Raw genomic sequence first — 20,170 nt, 5'->3', positions numbered from 1 at the left:
CTTCAGGAACAAAGGGGCTGTCAGGTTCCAATTCCCACCCCGACCCCCAGAATAAACACACAACCACCTGTGGGAACAAGCGTGACACTGCCATTGGCCACCTCACTCGCTTACACCAAGCCATGCCCACCTGTGCTTCAGTGGATCCGCTCTTCCCAGTCCTGCTTGCTTTAGTCCCAGTGCTGGGGTCCCCTCCCCCAGAAGAGCATTGCAAGCCTTGCCAACACCATGTCTCCTGACCGGCACACGTTGTGGGGCCTTGGTCCTGGCATCAGCGGCAGCAGGGGCAGCAGCCTGAAGGGAGGCCCTGCAGAAGCCCGAGCCACACTTTGTTAAAACCGTGTGCCCTGTCCATGCAGCCACGGTTCCCGGTGTGCACCTTGTTAAAACTGCATGCCTCACGCCAGCCAGGGGCCAAACACTGCCCACAAGAGGCAAAGAGAGCCTCTGCAGACAGCTGACCTGAGAGAGAGAGCAGCCAGGGCACAACAGCAGGACACGTGCAACACATATAGGAGACACCTCCTGAAACGCCAGGTTCCGGGCAACATGGGACACTATAAGCCCTTTCAAAAGGCCGTTACTTTCAAGGACAGGGGATATAGTTGACTTTCCCAAGATACAGAAACAGATCCAGAGAGGGAAACAAAAGGAAGAGATGGAGGAATATGTTCCAAATGAAAAAGGCAGGACAACACTACAGCAAGAGATCTGAGCAAAACGGAGATAAATAATATACCTGATAGAGAATTTAAAGTAATGATCATAAAGATACTCGCTGGACTTGAGAAAAGAGTGGCGGACCTCAGCGAGATCCTTAACAAAGAGATAAAAGAGAATGAATCAGAGATGAAGAACACAATAAATAAAATTTAAAAATATATACTAGTTGGAATAAACAGCAGGCTACAGGAATCAGAGGAATGAATTAGTGACCTAGAAGACAGCGTAATGGAAAGTAATCAAGATGAACAGATAAGAGAAAAAAATTTTGCAAAATGAGAATAGATTTAGGAACCCAGTGACTCCATCAAGCGTAATAATATTTACATAATAGGGGTCCCAAAAGAAGGAGAGAGGAAAGGAGGCAGAACGTGTTTTTGAAGAAATAATAGCTGAAAACTTCCCCAACCTAGGGAAGGAAACAGATATCCTGGTCTAGGAGGCACAGAAAATGCCTCACAAAATCAACACGAGGAAGTCCACACTGAGACACATAGTAATTGAAATGGTAAAAAGTACTGATAAAAAAAAAATCTTAAAAGCAACAACAAAAAAGACAGTTACGTATAAGGGAAACCCCATAAGGCTATCAGCAGTTTTTTCAACAGAAACTTTGCAATCCAGAAAGGAGTGGCATGATATATTCAAAGTGCTGACAGGAGAAAAATCTGCAGCTAAGAATACTCTATCTAGCAAAGCTATTATTCAGAATAGAAGGAGAGATAAAGGGTTTCTCAGACAAACAAAAGGTAAGGAGTTTATGACCACTAATCCAGCCCTACAAGAAATGTTAAAGGGGACTCTTTGAGTAGAAAAGAAAGACCATAAGCAAAAGTAGGAAAAGTGAGAAACATAAAAGCAGTACAAATAAGTACATCTGTAAAAATCAGTCAAGGGATTCACAAAATAAAAGGATGTAAAATATGATACTATATCCCTAAAACATGAGATAGAGGGAAAGGAACAAAAAAATGGGTTAAAACTTAAGCAACCATCAACTTAATGTAGACTGCTATATGCTGAAGATGTTATAAACAAACCTAAGAGTAACCACAAATCAAAAACCAGTAATAGATACTCAAAGATAAAGATAAAGGAATCCAAGTATATCACTAAGGAAAGCCAGCAAACCGTGAGAGACAGCAAGAGAAGAAAGGATCAGAGAAAATCTACAGAAACAACCACAAAACAAGTAACAAAATGGCAATAAAAAATATATATCAATAATTACTTTGTATTTAATGAACTAAATGCTCTAATCAAAAGACATAGGGTGGCAGAAGGGATTAAATAAAACAGAAACAACAACAACAAAAAAACAAGACCCATCTATATGCTGCCTGCAAGAGACTCATTTTAGACCTAAAGAAATCTGCAGATTGAAAGTGAGGGAGGGGCGCCTGGGTGGCTCAGTCGGTTAAGCGGCCGACTTCGGCTCAGGTCATGATCTCACGGTCCGTGAGTTTGAGCCCCGCATCGGGCTCTGTGCTGACAGCTCAGAGCCTGGAGCCTGTTTCAGATTCTGTGTCTCCCTCTCTCTGACCCTCCCCCGTTCATGCTCTGTCTCTCTCTGTCTCAAAAATAAATAAACGTTAAAAAAAAATTAAAAAAAAAAAAAAAGAAAGAAAGTGAGGGAATGGAGAAACATCTTGCAAATGCATGTCAAAAGAATTTGGAGTAGCGATACTTATATTGGACAAAATGGACTTTAAAACAAAGACTCCAACAAGAGACAAAGAAGAACACCGAATAATAGCAAAGAGGACAATCTTTGTCCTTCCCGACAAGAAGATATATCAAATGTAAGTACTCATGCACTACACATGGGAGCACCCAAATATATTTAGCCACTATTGACAAAAATAAAGGAAATAATCAATAGTAATACAATAATAGCAGGGGATGTTAACCCCCCACTTACATCAATGGACAGATCATCCAAACAGAAAATCAATAAGAAAACAGTGGTTTTGAATGACACACTGGACCAGATGGGCCGAATAGATATGGACATAGCATTCCATTCTAAAACAGCAGAATGCACATTCTTTTCAAGTGTACATGGAACATTCTCCAGAAGAGGTCACATATTGGGCCGCAAAACAAGTCTCAATAAATTAAAAAATACTGAAGTTATACCATGCATCTTTTCAGACTGCAATGCTATGAAGCTAGATCAACCACAAGAAAATACCTGGGAAGCGCACAAATACATGCATGTTAAATTCCATGCTACTAAACAATGGATGGGTCAACCAAGAAATCAAAGGAATCAAAAATCACATGGAAACAAAAGGAAAAGGAAAATGAAGACATAATGGGCCCAAATCTTTGAAATGCAGAAAAAGCTGTTCTAAGTGGGACATTTATAGCACTACTGCCTACCCCCAAAAGCAAGAAAAATCTCCAATACACAACCTAACCTTAAAGCTAAAGGATCTAGAAAAAGAACAAACAAAACCTGAAACCAGCAGAAGGAAGGATAATACAGATAAGAGCAGAGATGAATGGGATGGAAACTAAAAAAAACAAAACAAAACCATAGAACAGATCAATGAAACCAGGAGCTGGTTCTTTGAAAAGGTCAACAAAATTGATTAACCTCTAGCCAGACTCATGAGAGAGAGAGAGAGAGAGAGAGAGAGAGAGAGAACTCAAATAAGCAAAATCAGAAATGACAGAAGAGAAATAACAACCATCACCAGAGCATATAAATGATTATAAGAGAATGTTATGAAAAATCATATGCCAAACTTTGGATAACCTGTAAGAAATGGGCAAATTCCTAGAAACATAGAACCTACCAAAACTCAAGCAGGAACAAACAGAAAACTTCAACCAATTACCAGCAATGAAACTGAATCATGAATCAAAAAACTCCCAACAAACAAAAGTTCAGGATTGGATGGCCTCACAGGTGAATTCAACCAAACATTCAAAGTTAGAACCTATTCTTCTCAAACTATTCCAAAAAAATAGAAGAGGAAGGAACACTCCCAAATTCTACTCTATGAGGCCTACATTAACCATAAGGCAAATAAAGATACCACAAAAAAAGAGAACCACAGGTCAGTATCTCTGATGACATAGATGCAAAAATACTCAGAAAAATATTAGAAAACCAAGTCCAGCAATATATTTTAAAAAATCATTCACCATGATCAGCGTGGGATTTATTCTCAGGAGGCAAGGGTAGTTCAATATTTCCAAATGAATCAGTTTGATATATCACATCAAGAAGAAAAAGGTTAATAACCATATGATCATTTCAACAGATGCAGAAAAAAACTTTTGACAAAGCACAACCTCCATTTATGATAAAAAAACCCTCAACAAAGTAGGGTGAGAGAGAACATACCTCAACACAGTAAAGGTCTTGTACGAAAACCCCACATCATACTAACATCATACTCACTGGGGAAAAACTGAGAGTTTTTCCCTTAAGGTAAGAAACAAGACAAAAATGTCCACTCTCCCCACTTCTATTCTGCGTAGTACTAGAAGTCCTAGCCACAGCAATCAGACAACAACAAAAAAATAAAAGGCATCCAAATAAGTAAGGAAGAAGTAAAACTATCATTATTTGCAAATGACAAAATGCTATTTCTAGAAACCCCTAAAGACTCCACCATAAGGCTGGTAAAACTACTGATAAATTAATTCAATAAGGCTGCAGGATACAAAATAATACACAGAAATCCATAGCATTTCCATACACTAAAAATGAAGCAGCAGAAAGACAAACTAAGAAAATAATTCCATTTATAGTTGTACCAAAAATAATAAAAAACCTAGGAATAAACTCATCCAAACAGGTGAAAGACCTATACTCTGAAAATTATAAAACTGATAGAAGAAGGTGGAGACAACACAAATGGAAGATTCCATGCTCACGGACTAGAAGAACAAATACTGTTAAAGTGTTCATACTACCTAAAGCAATCTACAGATTTAGTGCAATCCCTATAAAAATAACAACAGCGTTTTACACAGAATTAGAAAAAACAATTCTAAAATTTGTATGAAACCAAAAAAAAACCCTAAATAGCCAAAGCAATCTTGAAAAAGAAAAACAAAACTGGAGCTATCATAATTCCAGACTTCAAGTTATATTACGAAGCTGTAGTAATCAAAACAGCATGGTACTGGAACAAAAATACACACATAGATCAATGGAATAGAACAGAAAGCCCAGAAATAAACTTAAAATTTTATGGTCAATTAACCTTTGACAAAGGATAAAAGAGTACACCATGGGGAAAAAAAACAAATGATGCTGGGAAAACTGGACAGCTACATGAAAAAGAATGAAACTGGGTCATTACAGCACACATAAAAATCTCAAAGTGGGTCAAGGACTTAAATGTGAGATGTGAAACCCATAAAAATCCCAGAAGAGAGCACAAGCATCAGTGATTTCTCTGACACCGGTCATAGCAACATCTTTCTAGATATGTCTCCTGAGGCAAGGGAAACAAAAGCAAAAATAAAGCATTGAGACTACATAAAAATAAAAAGCTCCTACACAGCAAAGGTAACAACCAGCAAAACTAAAAGACAACCTACTGTATGGGAAAAGATATTTGCAAATGAAATATCCAGTAAAAAAGAGTTCACATGCAAAATATATAAAGAGCCTATACAACTTAACACACACACAAAATACTGCAATTAAAAAATGGGCAGAAATATCTGAAAAGATATTTCTCCAAAGAAGTCATCCAGATGGCTAACAGGTGCATGAAAAGATGCTCAACATCACTCATCATCAGGGAAATGCAAATCAAAACCACAATGAGGTATTACCTCACAACTGTCAGAACGGCTAAAATACAGAAAGTCAGAAACAAGTGTTGGCGAGGACTGGAGAAAAAGGAACTCTCGTGCATTGTTGGTGGCAATGCAAACTGGTCCAGCCATTGTGAAAGACAGTATGGAGGTTCCTCAAAAAATTAAAAATAGAACCACCCTACTGGGCATCTATCCGAAGAATACAAAAACACTAATTCAAAGGGATAGCTGCATCCCTATGTTGACTGCAACATTATGTATGGACAATAGCCAAGCTACGGAAGCCACCCAAGTGTCCAATGGATAAAGAAGAAGTGGTGTGTGTGTGTGTATATATATATAAATTTCCATTGATGAAATCTTTCCCATTTGCAACAACATGGATGGATCTAGAGAGTAAAATGCCAAGTGAAATAAGCCAGTCAGGAAAAGACAAATACCATATGATTTCACTCATATGTGGGATTTAAGACACAAGACAAACAAACATTGGGGAAAAAAAGAATAGCAAACAAACCAAAAAACTGGACTCTTAACTAGGTAATGAACATGGCTGCCAGGGTCAGGGGTTGAAACAGGTGAAGGGGGTTAAGAGTATACTTACCATGATGAGCACTAAGTAGCATATGGAACTGTTGAAACACTATATTGCACATAGTATATTGTATATATAACACTGTATGGTAACTACACTGGAACTAAAAAAAAAAACAACTTATTCTATTTAGTTTCTATTTTGGCATTAAAAATAAATGAAAATTATCAATTAAGAATTTCTCAGATTTATTAGGTGCAAGTTTCATTAGCAATATATGAACATATATGAATAGTGTCTTAGAATTATATTAATATTGAACTTATTAGATTATAGTAATTTATATATTAATTTCTTCAACACATTACATTCTATTTAAACATACATAAGTTATTATATTGATAGTTCTCAGTGAGCTTAGTAATTCTCTTAAGGAGTTGTTGAAAAACTCTTATAAAATAATAAAGAATCCCACATAACATTATCTGTACAAATATCCACTGGTTTTTAAATTGAGGAATTCAGTGGTGACAGAGATTAAAAGGTTATTTTAGGAATTACTTTGGTGATAACTAATTTTTATAATAATCAGTCACTAAAATTCAACATTGTTTTTTAAAACTTTTAAAACATTTTTTATTTATTTTTGAGAGAGAGAGAGAGAGAGAGACAGTTCAAGTGGGAAGGGGCAGAGAGAGAGGGAGACACAGAATCGGAAGCAGGCTCCAGGCTCCGAGCTGTCAGCACAGAGCCTGACGCGGGGCTTGAACTCAAGAACCATGAGATCATGACCTGAGCCGAAGTCGGACGCTCAACTGACTGAGCCACCTAGGCACCCCAACATTGTTTTTAATAAATAAGTTGTGTATACACACCCACTTATTATTGTATTTCTGTGCCAATTCTAGAAAATTACTTGGTCAAGTTCATTAGTTTTAGCATTGAATGTATTCTGTGTTTCTCTTGGCATCAGGCCGTGAGCTGGTCTGATCTCAAATTAGCACTGCCCTCATGGTACTAAGTCTCTAGGCCCAGGAATTCACAGATGGGACTGGCTGATGGATTACAACACGGTCAACAATGCAGTGTAATGGAAAGTGAACTGCAATTGGAGTAGGAATACTTGACCACTCAAAAGATCCAAGCTTTAGTTTCCTCTTCTATATAATAATGATAATATGTGGTAAAATGATTTCACCAGCTGATTGTGAGTTTCAGAACCTGCTCCTCCCATGCTCTTGGTGTCATTTAACGACACCAATATCTAATCGACTGCCCAAGACAGGCCCTCGATTCTCCTTCTCCATCGCTGTCACTATGGGGACAGTGACTCATCGCTTCCTCTTCCTGCTGTGTGCCCTATTCTGGTCGAACACAGCATTATTCACCCAGGTGTTAAATTCCTCCCTTCCCTGCACCCCCACATGATGAAACCTGTCTTCTTTACGAAGATCTCCGAATACAACCCCTCCTATGCATTCCTTCCTTGTTGACTTAATTCAGGCCGTCATCTGCCCTCTGAACTACTGTAATCATCTTCAAACAGGAATCATTCCCTTCGCCTCGCCCACGTGGCCACCAATTTTGATCTTTCCAGTGCAAACTGGATTACATTCCACCCACCCTGAGTCACAGCTCTTTAATGACCCCTTCGCCTTCAGTACAAAATCCAGATATCTTGGTCATCTGGCCTCTACCCATCCTTTTACCTCATCTCCCATGGACTCCAGTACACACACCAAATTTGGACCAAGGCCACCCCGACTGTGACCCTGAGAGCCCCGTGCTGATCATTCTTACATGCTTCTCACACAAGCTAGTCCCTTTGCTGTGAATACTCCATTCTCCCTTATCTACTCGGCAGAGTCTGTTTGCAAACACAGTAAGTTCAACAGAGATTTTCTTCTTAAGAAAGCTTTTCCTAAAGGAGCCAGGAGGGTTTGTTATCTCCTTCTCTGGGCCAGCCCCGTTCCTAGCAGTACTTTTATTATGACTTGGTAGGTCTGGAAAACAATCGTTTGCATGTCTCTTTTTTCCTAATAGACACTGAACTTCTTGAAGGATGGGACAGTGTGCTGTCTTTGTTTAGCCAACTAATATCTCATCCTGTAAGTTGATGATCAGTAGTTTCTTGGGGTGCCTGGGTGGCGCAGTCAGTTAAGCGCCTGAGTTGACCTTGGCTCAGGTCATGATCTCAAGGTCTGTTGAGTCCGAGCCCCATGTGGGGCTCTGCCCTGGCAGTGCAGAGCCTGCTTGGGATTCTGTCTGTCCTTCTCTCTCATCTCCCCCACGTGGGCTCTCTCTCTCAAAATAAATAAATAAACTTAAAATTTTTTAAGTAATAATTTCTTTTTTTTAATATTTATTTTTGAGAGAGACAGAGAGCGAGCGAGAGAGTGTGTGTATGTGTGTGTGTGTGTGAGAGAGAGAGGGGGAAGGACAGAGAAAGAGAGAGACAGTATCTGAAGCTGGCTCCAGGCTCTGAGTCATCAGCACAAAGCCTGATGCAGGGCTTGAACCCACGAACCATGAGATCATGACCTGAGCCAAAGTCGGACACTTAACCGACTGAGCCACCCAGATGCCCCAAAAGTAATAATTTCTTATTGGTGGATGGATGGGTGGTTGCCTCTTCCCTCATGGACTTTATTATTTTTTTAAGTTTATTTATTTATTTTTGAGAGCGAGAGAAAGAGCGAGAGAAAGAGAGAGAGAGCACATGTGTGAGCAGGGGAGGAGCAGAGACAGGAGGAGAGCGAGGGAATCCCAAGCAGGCTCCGTGCTGTCAGTGCAGAGCCCTATGTGGGGCTGAAACTAAGGAACCATGAGCTCATGACCTGAGCTGAAATCAAGAGCTGGATTCTTAATCAACTGCACCACCCAAGCCCTCCCCTCATGCACTTTGGCTCTGATAATTACAGCTTTATCATCAGGAACAGCAAGATTCTTTTTCTTTTTTCTTCTCTTGCCTCTCAACAGGTGTACTTCATTATCATCCATCCGGCAACAACCAACCTTTATCTGAATCATCTTCTATTCAATAGACTCCACCCAAATGAGTTATTCTTTTCATTTTTCTTTCACAACACTTTGTATTATTTTGTACTAAAAAAAAAACCTTTCAACACATTTAATTGTAATTATTAGTCTAAATACCTATCTCCTTCCCTTCGGCTTTACACTCGTTAAGACAGCAGTTTAAATATCTCCCTCATATCTGTATTCCCAGCGGAGGCTAGCACAAGGTAGGTGATAGTACAAGATAGTAGATGCTTGCTGAATTAATTCATGAAGGCGTGCTTGAATGTATGAAATGAAAGAAGGCATTTGAGAGTTCTTTGAAACTGGAAAGCCCAAGACAAATGTTAGATACTGTTGTCATCTTGATCACACCCACGGATCATATTCTTTGCTGCTTGGTTCCTTCGACCCTTGTCTAAACTATCACTTCACACAGACTTCCTTGCTCCCACTCAGAATGCTTTTTGACATTAAACTAAACCCCTCAGCACTCGGATAAGATCTAGAGTATAAAGAAGTTTGACAAACAGAATCAACTGTCATGAGATTTAGTACCAGCCTGAAAGCACTAGTGAATGATAACCATATTCTGAAAATGAAGATAGCCAAATCGCTTCAGGTACCACTTTGTGGCTGATGGCAATATGTCTGTCATAAATTTATGCCTGTTCCTGATATAGAGAGAATTTGTTTATTAGTTAGGGAGCATAAACATAAAACATGCAACAGGAAAACGAGTATATATAATATGAATGACAGGAACAAATACTTGATACAAAAATTTCAGCTTCTTCCTGGGAAATCCCAGGATATTTTACAACGACATTGTAACCACTTCATCCACCTTGAACAAGGAACTTTCTCCAGTGTGAAATGCGGGAGCCCTTCTGTATCTCAAAATCACCCCACTGACTGCTTAGGGCAAGAGGTGAAAAATAATTACCTTAAAGGCTGGGGAAGATTGGAATAAGAAAGAATATCATTTTCATGGATCTAGAATATGGAATGAGCAGAATTAGAGTTGACACCTTGTATGAGAAGCCCTACGAGATCCCTGACGACCGGGAGGACCAGGACCTCTTTAATCCTCATCTGAAAGACGTCAAGCAGAGTACATTTTCCCAAGGTACCATTCTGACATTTGGGGTCAATCCTTTCTCCAAGTGAAAAAAAAAAAAAGTCACTTGCATAAATGTGACTTCAGTAGCACCTTGATAGTCCCTGGAAGTCATCCAACGGAATGTCAGTTGAATGTGGCTAAGTCACCTTGTTAGACACTCATGGTGCAGGGTTACTAGTTTGTGATGGGGTGCACTTCGCCATAGCTGAGTCTCAGTGCCGGCGAGTGGATGGATGTGGGTGCTTCTCCCAACACAGAAGGGGCTACATGGCCTAAGAACGTGGATTTGGAGACAAACACAGTCTAGGTTTATTCTCAGTCCCTCAGTCTGGAAGTTGAGTTCCTTAACTTTTCTGAGTCTCAAGTTTCCCTGTCTATGAAATGGGGATGATCAGACCTTCTTCATACAGTTTTTGTAAGGATTAAATGAGATAGGGCTGTTTTAAATACCTGATGATTATTATGTGTTGACTGTCTTGCTTTACCTACTATCCCCCATTAATAGCTTATACCAAATTCTGGGATTTTTTTCAGGACTTTCCTTGAACATTATGCATGATCACTGACACTATTTTCTCCCCGTAGATTTTGTGCAACAGTAAGGAGAATTAAGGTGAATTCATTTCTTAGTCACCTTCACCCTAATGTTCAGTTATTCAGAGGGTGTTATATTACCAAATGTCTGTAAAAATAATAATATGTAATACATAATACGTGATATATAATGTATGATTTCATCTATCTATCTCCTGACATTTTCATGAGAGCACATTTTTCAGCTTCGTTTTTAACTGCATTTTCCTAATGTCCAAAATATCAGCTTTTGTTCCTCTTCTGAAGAAATCTTCTCTCCATGTGACTATGAAATTTTTAAGAGTATTTTATAGGAGGACCATTTGCCTCTTAATCATACTCCTTTCTATGTGCTGTCCTACAGAATAATTCCCACGGATTTACTTCTGAAACTTACATGTGTAGATGAATCTTACTAAACCTGTTAGCCTTCCTCCGGAAAGATATCTTCACCTATAGCGACGTTCTTCAGATAACATTTATAACGTAGGTAGCACCTATATGTAATTGACATCTGGAGAAACGGATTCCTACCTTCTCCATTCCTCTCTTAGATGAGGCGGTTACAAGACCACATCAAAGAGATCAATCGTTGCCTCATGGGCCACTGCAAGGCCTTGGCTTTGTCTCTGAGGGACATGGGAAGCCACTGGTGAGTTGTGAGCACTTGAGAGACCTGGTCTGACTTAGTTGCGGTGATCGCACTTTGGTTGCTACATGTGAATAGAAAGTACTAGACCAAAGGCAGAAAACCAAAGAGAGCAGCTGCGAAAGAGATGGTGGTGATTTGGACCAGGAGGGTAGAGGGAGAGTTGGTGACATGTCCAGATTCCGAGCACATTTTGAAAGTTGAGCCAAAAAGCTGTCCCGGCAGGCTAGATGTGTAGCGTGAGATGAAGCCTGTCAAGGACGATAGCAAGGTTCTTGGCCTGAGCAAATGAATGGATGGAGTTGCTGTGAGAAGAGAGAGGGAAGGGTGTTGGGACAGCTGGTTTATGGTGGTCGAGGAGGGGTTTCGTCTGCTATCTATTAGACATCTCAGTGAGGATGGCAAACGGGCAATTAGACATGCAGTTCTGGACTTCAGGAGTCCAGCCTGGGATAGGAGACTCTTAATATGTGCCCCTTAATATTTGTAAGAGGCTCAGGGCAATGTCAGGCTCCTGGTAAGAAAGTAAGCAATGGTCATAATTAATATAGTTCCTTCTCCTTCTTTGACCGTGTCAGTGAAATTGTCTAATAGAACTGTAATGGTCAAATACTGCCTACTGTATATATCTACCCTTTGAGCTAGCAAACAAAGAACTCTTCAAAGTAATCCTTTCTTACTTTTCAGGTTTATCATGGCCCAGCCCCCACACTACCCTTTGACGGAAATTCTCCATTTTTTTCGTTTCTTTTTTTTTTTAAGTTTATTTATTTATTTTTGAGAGGCAGAGAGAGTGTGTGAGAGTAGGGGAGGGGCAGAGAGAGAGGGAGACAGAGAATCCCAAGCAGGTTCTGGGCTGTTAGCACAAGCCCAACAAGGGGCCCCATATCACAAACCATGAGCTCATGACCTGAGCCGGAAATTGAGAGTCACATGCTTAACCGACTGAGCCACCCAGGTGCCCCATATTCCCCCTTTTTCAAGTGCGTTTTGTGGGAGGGAATTAAATTTCAAAATAAAGATTTAAAAAACCCTTTGTGTGCTACAGTCAGTGTAATTCTGGAAAACGTCCTTTGAGCACCAAATGTTTAGCAGTAGAAGTCATATAGATTGAGGGTGAAGATAGGTGATTCTAGCACTGAAATGAATTTATATTTCAACACATCACCTTGAATAAGTCTCTAATCTCTCACATCCCAGTTTCCTCATCTGTAAAATTGAGACCAGTGGGATTATGGAGAATATGAAATGGGGTAACAAATATAAAGTGCTTTAGCACAATGCCAGACACATGGTAAGTTCTTATAATTTTTAGCTATTATGATGATAAGCAATTTTATTTTTTCATTTTCAGTTGGAACTAAGATGAAAAAGTTTCCTACGGCTTTTCATTTACTACAGGCTTCTCATTGAATATCTATGTTGGTGTGTCATTCAAAGTCTAGAAAACTTAGTCTAAAGACATTAGGCCACAGAAAGAATAAAGACATTAGAAGCAGAAAAGAGTCTGATCCAACATGTTATTGGCCCCTACATCCCTGGTTTGTGGCCCCCCCCCCCCCCCACCGCCCACCTACCCAGTAATTAACACACTGAAGGAACTGACTCGAAAGAAACACACTAAACTTATCTTTTCCTTCTTATGTTATTTTAATTGTGCATATTTTGTTTTTAAGCATGGTTCTTTGGGGGAAAACAGAATGTGTCTACTATAGAAAAACACATATTCTTTTAGGCAAGTAATTTTGGAAGCAAAAGATGGTCCCCGGGGTAAGAAGATGGAAAAGGAATAGTATTAGAAGACAGCACAGAACTAATGCACGTTTTATGGTATAAAAGAAAGATATTTTAGCCTCCCTGCCTAAAACAACATCGTGAACTCTAAGTTATGCTGAATTGTTGAATAGAATAAAAAGGAAGCAGCTACAATATGACTGCTCAGAGTGAAAGTCAATAGTCAGCTCCTAGGGAGCATCCCGAGACAGCAGAAAACTCTTGCACTCATGACACACAGAGGCTTAATTGGTCCTCCCATGGTTTGGAAGAAAGGCCTTGAAAATACTTGTGACCTCTTAGAAGCAGATTTATAGACATATGATAGTGCTTTAATCCTTGCATCCTGGAATAGCCAAGGTAATAGAATATCAGTGGATAAAAGCCTAGTAAGACAATGATCATCTGATAAATCCCACTCTGCACCAGGCCAGTTTGGGATCTCAATCACTTCCATAATCTACACCCTTACCACCCTTCACACAATGTCTAATGGGGTGCACTTTTCCCCTCACATTTTTTCTATATTGTCTCCTGAAGAACAAATCCTTCCTCCCTCCCTCCCTCCCTTCCTTCCTCCCTTCCTTCCCTCCCTTCCCTCCTCCCTCCCTCCCTCCCTTCCTCCCTCCCTCCCTCCCTTCCTTGCTCCCTCCCTCCCTCCCTCCCTCCCTCCCTCCCTTCCTCCCTCCCTTCCTTCCTTCCTCCCTCCCTCCCTCCCTCCCTTCCTTCCTTCCTTATTTTTCCATGTGTTTGAATCTCTGCCATGGTATTTTGGGGGTTGACCTAATGCATCCCCTTTTACTTATTATAATCTAAATTTCTCGAGATAATCTACTCTTGCTCTGGACTCTGCTCTCCTGTCTGTAGCCTGTGTTTATCTCACATACCTCTCCTTTCCCATTCATTTACACAGTCTTACATCACAAGATAGTGTTATTCTTACTATGATTGCTAAAGAAATGAGAAGACATCCATAAAGATTATCACAAAATAATAAATTCTATTTAAAAATAGGTACACCAGAACACAAATAAATATCTGTAGGAATTTTGCCCCCCTTTTTAAAAAGAAGCAATGACATCCACAAAGGCCTTGGAATTAATTTTGGAACCACCTTATTATCTTCATGAGAAAATCTCCTTACCTTAGCTTCATGTTTTACGCAGATTAGTATTACTCACCTAGTTCACCAGACTGATGCCAAGTTCCCTTTGATAGTTTCCACAGCTCACAGCTGTTCCGCTGCTATGAAGGATTTCCAGAAGAATACGGAACATATCCTGAAGACAGTTCTGAAGGAGAATTGCAAGATTGTTTTTGAGTAATGGCAACATAATTAAAATGTCTATAGTTCCCAAGCACTTTAGAAGGGAAACTCCCTTTTAGATACGGTAAATTCCCTTATTTCTGGTAACAAGTTGAACTTACTATTTTACAGTCACATCATAAGAGCGGACTCAAACTTCTGTTACTTTAATTATGTTCCAGTACATGGTGTACTTAAAACTTTTAATCTGTATATGTGGAAAATATGCTCTTGATAATTACACTGAGTCTGTCTTATTGTCTCTAGGACTATACTTGATAAAAAGGAACTCCTGGAGTTTGCTCAACTTGGCTGTTACTTGGAATATGATCTCTTTGGGACTGAACTCCTTCATTACCAATTCAACCCGGATATCGACATGCCCAATGATAATAAAAGAATTAGGAGGTAAACATGATGAAATCCCTGATAGTGTTCCCTTTTACCAGTCCTTTTTGACTCATATCTGGGTAGGTATTAGCAAAGATTCGGAAAACAGTGAGCAGGCAGAACCAGAGACTTGCAGAAAAAAATGTATCAATGCTGTTTTGGGGAGAGAAATCTCTGTATATTATTTCAAGAAGCAAATGAGTCATCCTAAGTAGGCAAAAGCTTAGCAGAGCCTTAGGAGTTCAGTGCAGATGGGCAGCTGACAAGAAACAGATAATACTTAACCCCTGCCATGACAAAAAGAGAACAAAGATGCTTTCGTCTTTCTATCCCTAATGAAGTAAGTGGTTTCTTTCCCATGTTGACCACACTGAAGTCCTAACCTCCTACAACGTGTGTGTGAAATGCTTTATCAAAAATATTCACTATGGAGATGATTGAAACTTAAATGCTGTAAGTAGAATGTCTAAAGACCAAACTCATATAGAATTTGACCCCTCAAAATTGCCGAAGCAACAAATTGTCCAAGTCATTCTCTGTAACCAAGTGGAAAGTTTCTGGAGTCAAGGATGGATGGTTACCTGGTTTGTCCTGGTTACACGGTGATGTGAACATTGGATGCACCAAGTTAGGGAATCTGGGAGAAGAAACAGATTTGGGATTGACAAGGATGACTTTGGTTTGGGAATAATCTAAGAGTAGCTATCCAGTGGGGCTGTGGATAAGGCTGTGAGGCTCAGGGCAGAGATCTGGACTCACACATAAATCTAGGCATCTTTGGTTTGTATGTCATGGTTGGCAGCGTGGGAATGAGTGAGATCACTCAGAGGAGAGAATGAGGACAGAACTCTAGGGAACAATGATATTTAAGGAATGGACTCAGGAAGAGTCACTCAAGGACAGATCGAAAAGTTTTCAAAGTGAGAAGAGAATCAGGGAAATATGTTGTTGTGCAAGTAGGTGCAGGAGACTGGAGCAGAAGGGCTTGGGCAACTGACAGGTGGCCGGCATCAGTGAGGTAAAGGCTGGAGATTCTCACTGTGCAGTCAGTGAAGTCTCCGTAGAAAAGTCTTGAAGAATGAGTAGGGGGTAAGGAAGAGGAGAGAGAAGGTGGGGTTACTCTTTCAAGAAGCTTGGTGGTCAGGGGAAGCAGGGGCATAGGGTCAAAGTGAGAAGACAAGATAGGATCAAGGGAAGGTTTTGTCAAGGGTCCAGCAATGTTTGGGGCACCTGGGTGCCTCAGTCAGTTGAACATCCGACTGTTGATTTCGGCTCAGGTCATGATCCCAGGATCATGGCTGGGCTCTACTCTGAGTGTGGAGCCTACTTAAGAGACTTTCTCTCTCTCCCTCTGCCCTTTTTCCCCATTCACTCTCTCTCTCTCTCTCAAACTAACGAAGGGTTAAGCAATGTTTATGTGGCTGAGAGCAAAAGCAGAGACACAAAGAGAACAAATCGCAGGAAGAAGTACCTCTTCTATAGGGTTATGGAATTTATATGAAATAAAGTATGAAGAGTTTTTTCCTGAATGTCTGGTGCAGAATATGAAAATAGTCGATCGACACTAACTTAAAACAATCTGGAGAGAGGAGATATAGAGCAAGCTTTCCAAGGAGACAAACAGATGGCAGCTGGGAAGCAAACAGAAAGTTGGTTGAAAGGTGTAAGGCGAGTAATGGGGTGAATGCAGATAGATGTGGTGAGAATGGGAAACCGAGGACATATGACCACCTGTGTTCTGTAGGGTCCCTGTGAAGTCAACATGGTTATCTTCTGCGAAGGAGGGAACAGATTCAGGGCAGGACCTTGTAGAAGAGGAAGAAGGCTGGGAATGGACACTGAGTGAATGAGACAGATACTGATAGGACACGGTGTGTGTGAGACCCCGGTGAGGCTCAAGATCATGTCTGCATGACCGAACATGGGCACCAGTGCACATGACTTGGTGATTTTCCGCCCCCCCCCCCAAAAAGTTTTGTATTTTGATAATAAGACCAAAGAAGCTTTGAGGAGAAGCAGAAAACGTGAACAGTTAGAGAGACTGAGGGTTGGGATTCTGTCTGAAAAATGTGGTCGACAGGGCATCTGGGGTGGGGTTGAGTGAGGGTCCTGAGGTCCAAGATGAACAGTAGAAGGTATAGAGAAAAGTAAGAAGAGGTGGGAATAACATAGCAGCGGCAACCAATCAGAAGCTTGAGTGAGGGGGGAAAGTACCCAGAAGACGGTGAGGGAAAAAGAGAAATGTGACTCGTGGTCGGGGTGGGAGAGTGAAAATTGGGATTTCAGAGAGGAAGTAGTCTTCTGGGACAGAGACGGGCCAGAATGTGGTTAAGGGCGTAGAAAACTGTGTGGGCTACAAGTAAAGACACCTGACCTACAGAAGTGATGTCCAGAAACGGAGGCTAAAGCAGCAACGGTAGGACATACCCCCACACTGGAATTGAGGGGAAGATCTGTGGCCACGGTCGGGGACAGCCCTCAGCTCTTAGCGTGGGTGGCCAACCTTTACACCTCTGTGCCTTCTGCTGTCCCTGCGTATGGGTACTCCTCCTTCATGACCTCATTAACAGTAAAATAGGCTTCAAGTTCAATATCATCAGGGAGAGCTAGCTGATCCATGTAACGCTTGCTATGTAAATATGGAGATGCTCAGCTGTACAGGAGCAAACTGACCTGACCCATGAAGCTAGGACTTAAAACAAATTTTTTTAAACCACTGAAATCAGTTCTTTAATACACCAATTTATCGTTCCGTTTTTGTTGTTGTTAATTTTGCGTCAGGATTTTACCTAACTTTCTTAGGAGCACCATTCAGTACAGGTAGACAAGTTACCCCAGGGCCCTTCGAGCCTGGGCCATGCTGTGAGGTGAATATTCTTTGGGATTTAAAGTAGGGGCGTAGGGTAGGGCTTTCTCATCTTTCATGATCTCCAAACCCTGTTTCCTGATGAATGCCCTCAACATACATTTTACGATTCATCTTGGAAATGGGAAGTTTGCTTCTAAGACCCGCTTCCTTTTCCTAAGCCCCTTTGTGGCAGTGAGCTGTATCTTTTATATCTTCTGAAGCAACCCTACGCCACCCATGCGGCTCCCAGACCTTGACTAAGAGAGAGGGGATCGGCAGAGGGGGTCTGAAGGATATACGGGGGAGGATGACCGGCACCTCTCCTCATATTCCTCCTTGATAACTTCCGGCTATTAATTCAAGAACAAGAATTTAATTTTGGCCAGCTCTCATTGAGCCAAATGTAAACATTCTAGATGTCTGGAAATACATCAAAATATATATGCGGTATATGCGTGTTCATGTATATGTATGAATGCTTTATCTTCCCTAAATTAAAATCACGCATAAGGTCACTTGGCTCAAGCACAATTCACGGTAATTACCGGATGACCTTTAGGCAGGGGTGTGTTCCAGCACCCACCCTGGTCCGCCATCTCTTGGGCACTTGATTTTCATCATCCATTGGCAGTCCCTTTCTGAGCCTTAGTCATCTTACATCTCTGAACTGCAAGAACATAGAAGCACGCTTCTGCCTACCTCTGGTTTTCAGCCCCAGAAATTCTGTGTCTGACACCTGTTTTCAATCTTACGCTCCATTTCTCAAATCTTATTATATCTCTGCCTTTTCACACTTTGTAGTCTCTCTCTAATATTTGTTTGCAAAACACTAACTCATTTGTATTTCTATAATTACTGTCATTTTTGTCTTCTCATCTACAGTGGTTCCTTCCTTCTGTCAGCGTCTCGGAACTACTGTTCTTCCACACAATGGCACAGCATGAGAGAGGAGCTTTTATTTCAAGACTGGCCAAGTCATATCTTGATTTGATAGTCAGGAGAGAACGGTTTTGTAGAGTCATAGCAGTGTCTTTGTCGTGAGGTAGCTAGTCTCTACGTTCTTGGCTTAAATCAGTTCTAAGGATTCTCAGTTTTAAGCGAGTGTCTTAGCCATTATACTCCTTCCGTGCTACTTCACAATTGAGTAGCAGTGTTGCAGGAACAACAACAAGGATCTGCTGTTCCATACGATATGCCTCTGACATAATACGATATCGCTTTTTTTCCTCAGACAAGGGAAAGAGACAAAAACTTCTGGGAAATGCTCAGAGGCGATAAGGAGGAAGGCATACCCTAAAATTTCCCATAACGTGACACTCCTTCTCAGTTGTGGATTAAGGGTTGCCACGCTAAGTTTCAGCGTGGGCATGCATTCTGTCAAATCTTTCTCTCTTCTCATAAATGACCCTAGAACTTTCTAGGGAATCGCCTCAAAGAGAGTTCCAAAAGTAACTTCAGGTCAGAGCTTTTGGACATTGTACAGATTTACGAGGTAAATATCCACGGTGGCTCAAACAGCATCCAAGTACTTACAGGACATGCGTATGAATGACACGAATACAGATTTCTAGACAAAAATGCTCGACGTGGCTCTTGTTAGGCACGACCTACGAACACAATGTCTCACCTTCAATTATTATTTTATTTTAAAATGTATGTTCTCAGAGGGCAGAGCTTTGTGTCTGAGGTTTCTGTGCAGTGGCCCAATTTTGCTTTCTTTTAGTAGTTACTAAATATGACTCACGCGCTAGGATGCCAAGAAATGTCACAGACACAAAAAGGATATCTTCTGAATAATTAGCCCTTGGAGGAAGGTGCTGTCTGACCATCTAGATTCATTTGGGAATCCAGAGACTGACATGACCATGAAGAGAACGCCAGGGAAGAGCCATTGTCTCCACTTTGCACCTTCTGCCAGTAGAATCCCGTGGAAGTCATGACAGACACTGCCCAGAGTCCAGACACACACAGATGGTGGCTGTCAGGAGGTGACTCACACTATAGATTACAGCATTTAACAAAGCAAAGAGGATTAGATGTTTAGACAGTAGTTGGAAAGCCCTTCTCCAGTCAACTGGCTATAAATTTAAAGGAACGGCTTGGTATTTACAGCAATCTTGTTGAGATAGAAGGAAGACAGAGTAAATTTGTACTGGTTGATTTAACACAGTGCTCCAAGACTACTACTACTAAGTCAGAATTCTCGTAGACTTCAAAGGAACAGATGCTCAAAATACAGAGGTACCCTTCCTGATCTTTTGAAAATGACCATTTCGCTTATCATATGCCCCTTCCTTTCAAATCAACTGATCTGACTCTCAGAATGTTTTACCTTTGCGAAGTTTCCTTTTGCTTCTCTGTTTTAATCAGAAATTGCCATTGATTTTATTTGCTAGAAAATAAGAGAGAGAGAGAGAGAGAGAGAGAGAGAGAGAGAGAGA

The 20,170-nt window shown here is 40.8% G+C and overlaps 1 protein-coding gene across 3 annotated transcripts in view; it reads left to right on the top strand.

The window, feature by feature from the left end:
- The window catches only part of PTER (phosphotriesterase related), a 70,267-nt gene that overhangs the window by 48,383 nt on the left and 1,714 nt on the right, over positions 1–20,170 (top strand). For all 3 annotated transcript variants that reach the window (XM_040451321.1, XM_040451323.1, XM_040451322.1), the window contains exon 4: positions 14,759–14,899. In XM_040451321.1, coding sequence (XP_040307255.1) covers positions 14,759–14,899 — 141 coding nt within the window. The remainder of the gene's footprint in view (positions 1–14,758; positions 14,900–20,170) is intronic.

The sequence above is a fragment of the Herpailurus yagouaroundi genome, unplaced genomic scaffold (assembly GCF_014898765.1).
Source record: "Herpailurus yagouaroundi ecotype Mexico unplaced genomic scaffold, PumYag 203, whole genome shotgun sequence".
Taxonomy (NCBI): domain Eukaryota; kingdom Metazoa; phylum Chordata; class Mammalia; order Carnivora; family Felidae; genus Herpailurus; species Herpailurus yagouaroundi.
The sequence above is the reverse complement of the archived record's forward strand: the minus strand, read 5'-3'. Positions and strand labels throughout refer to the sequence as shown.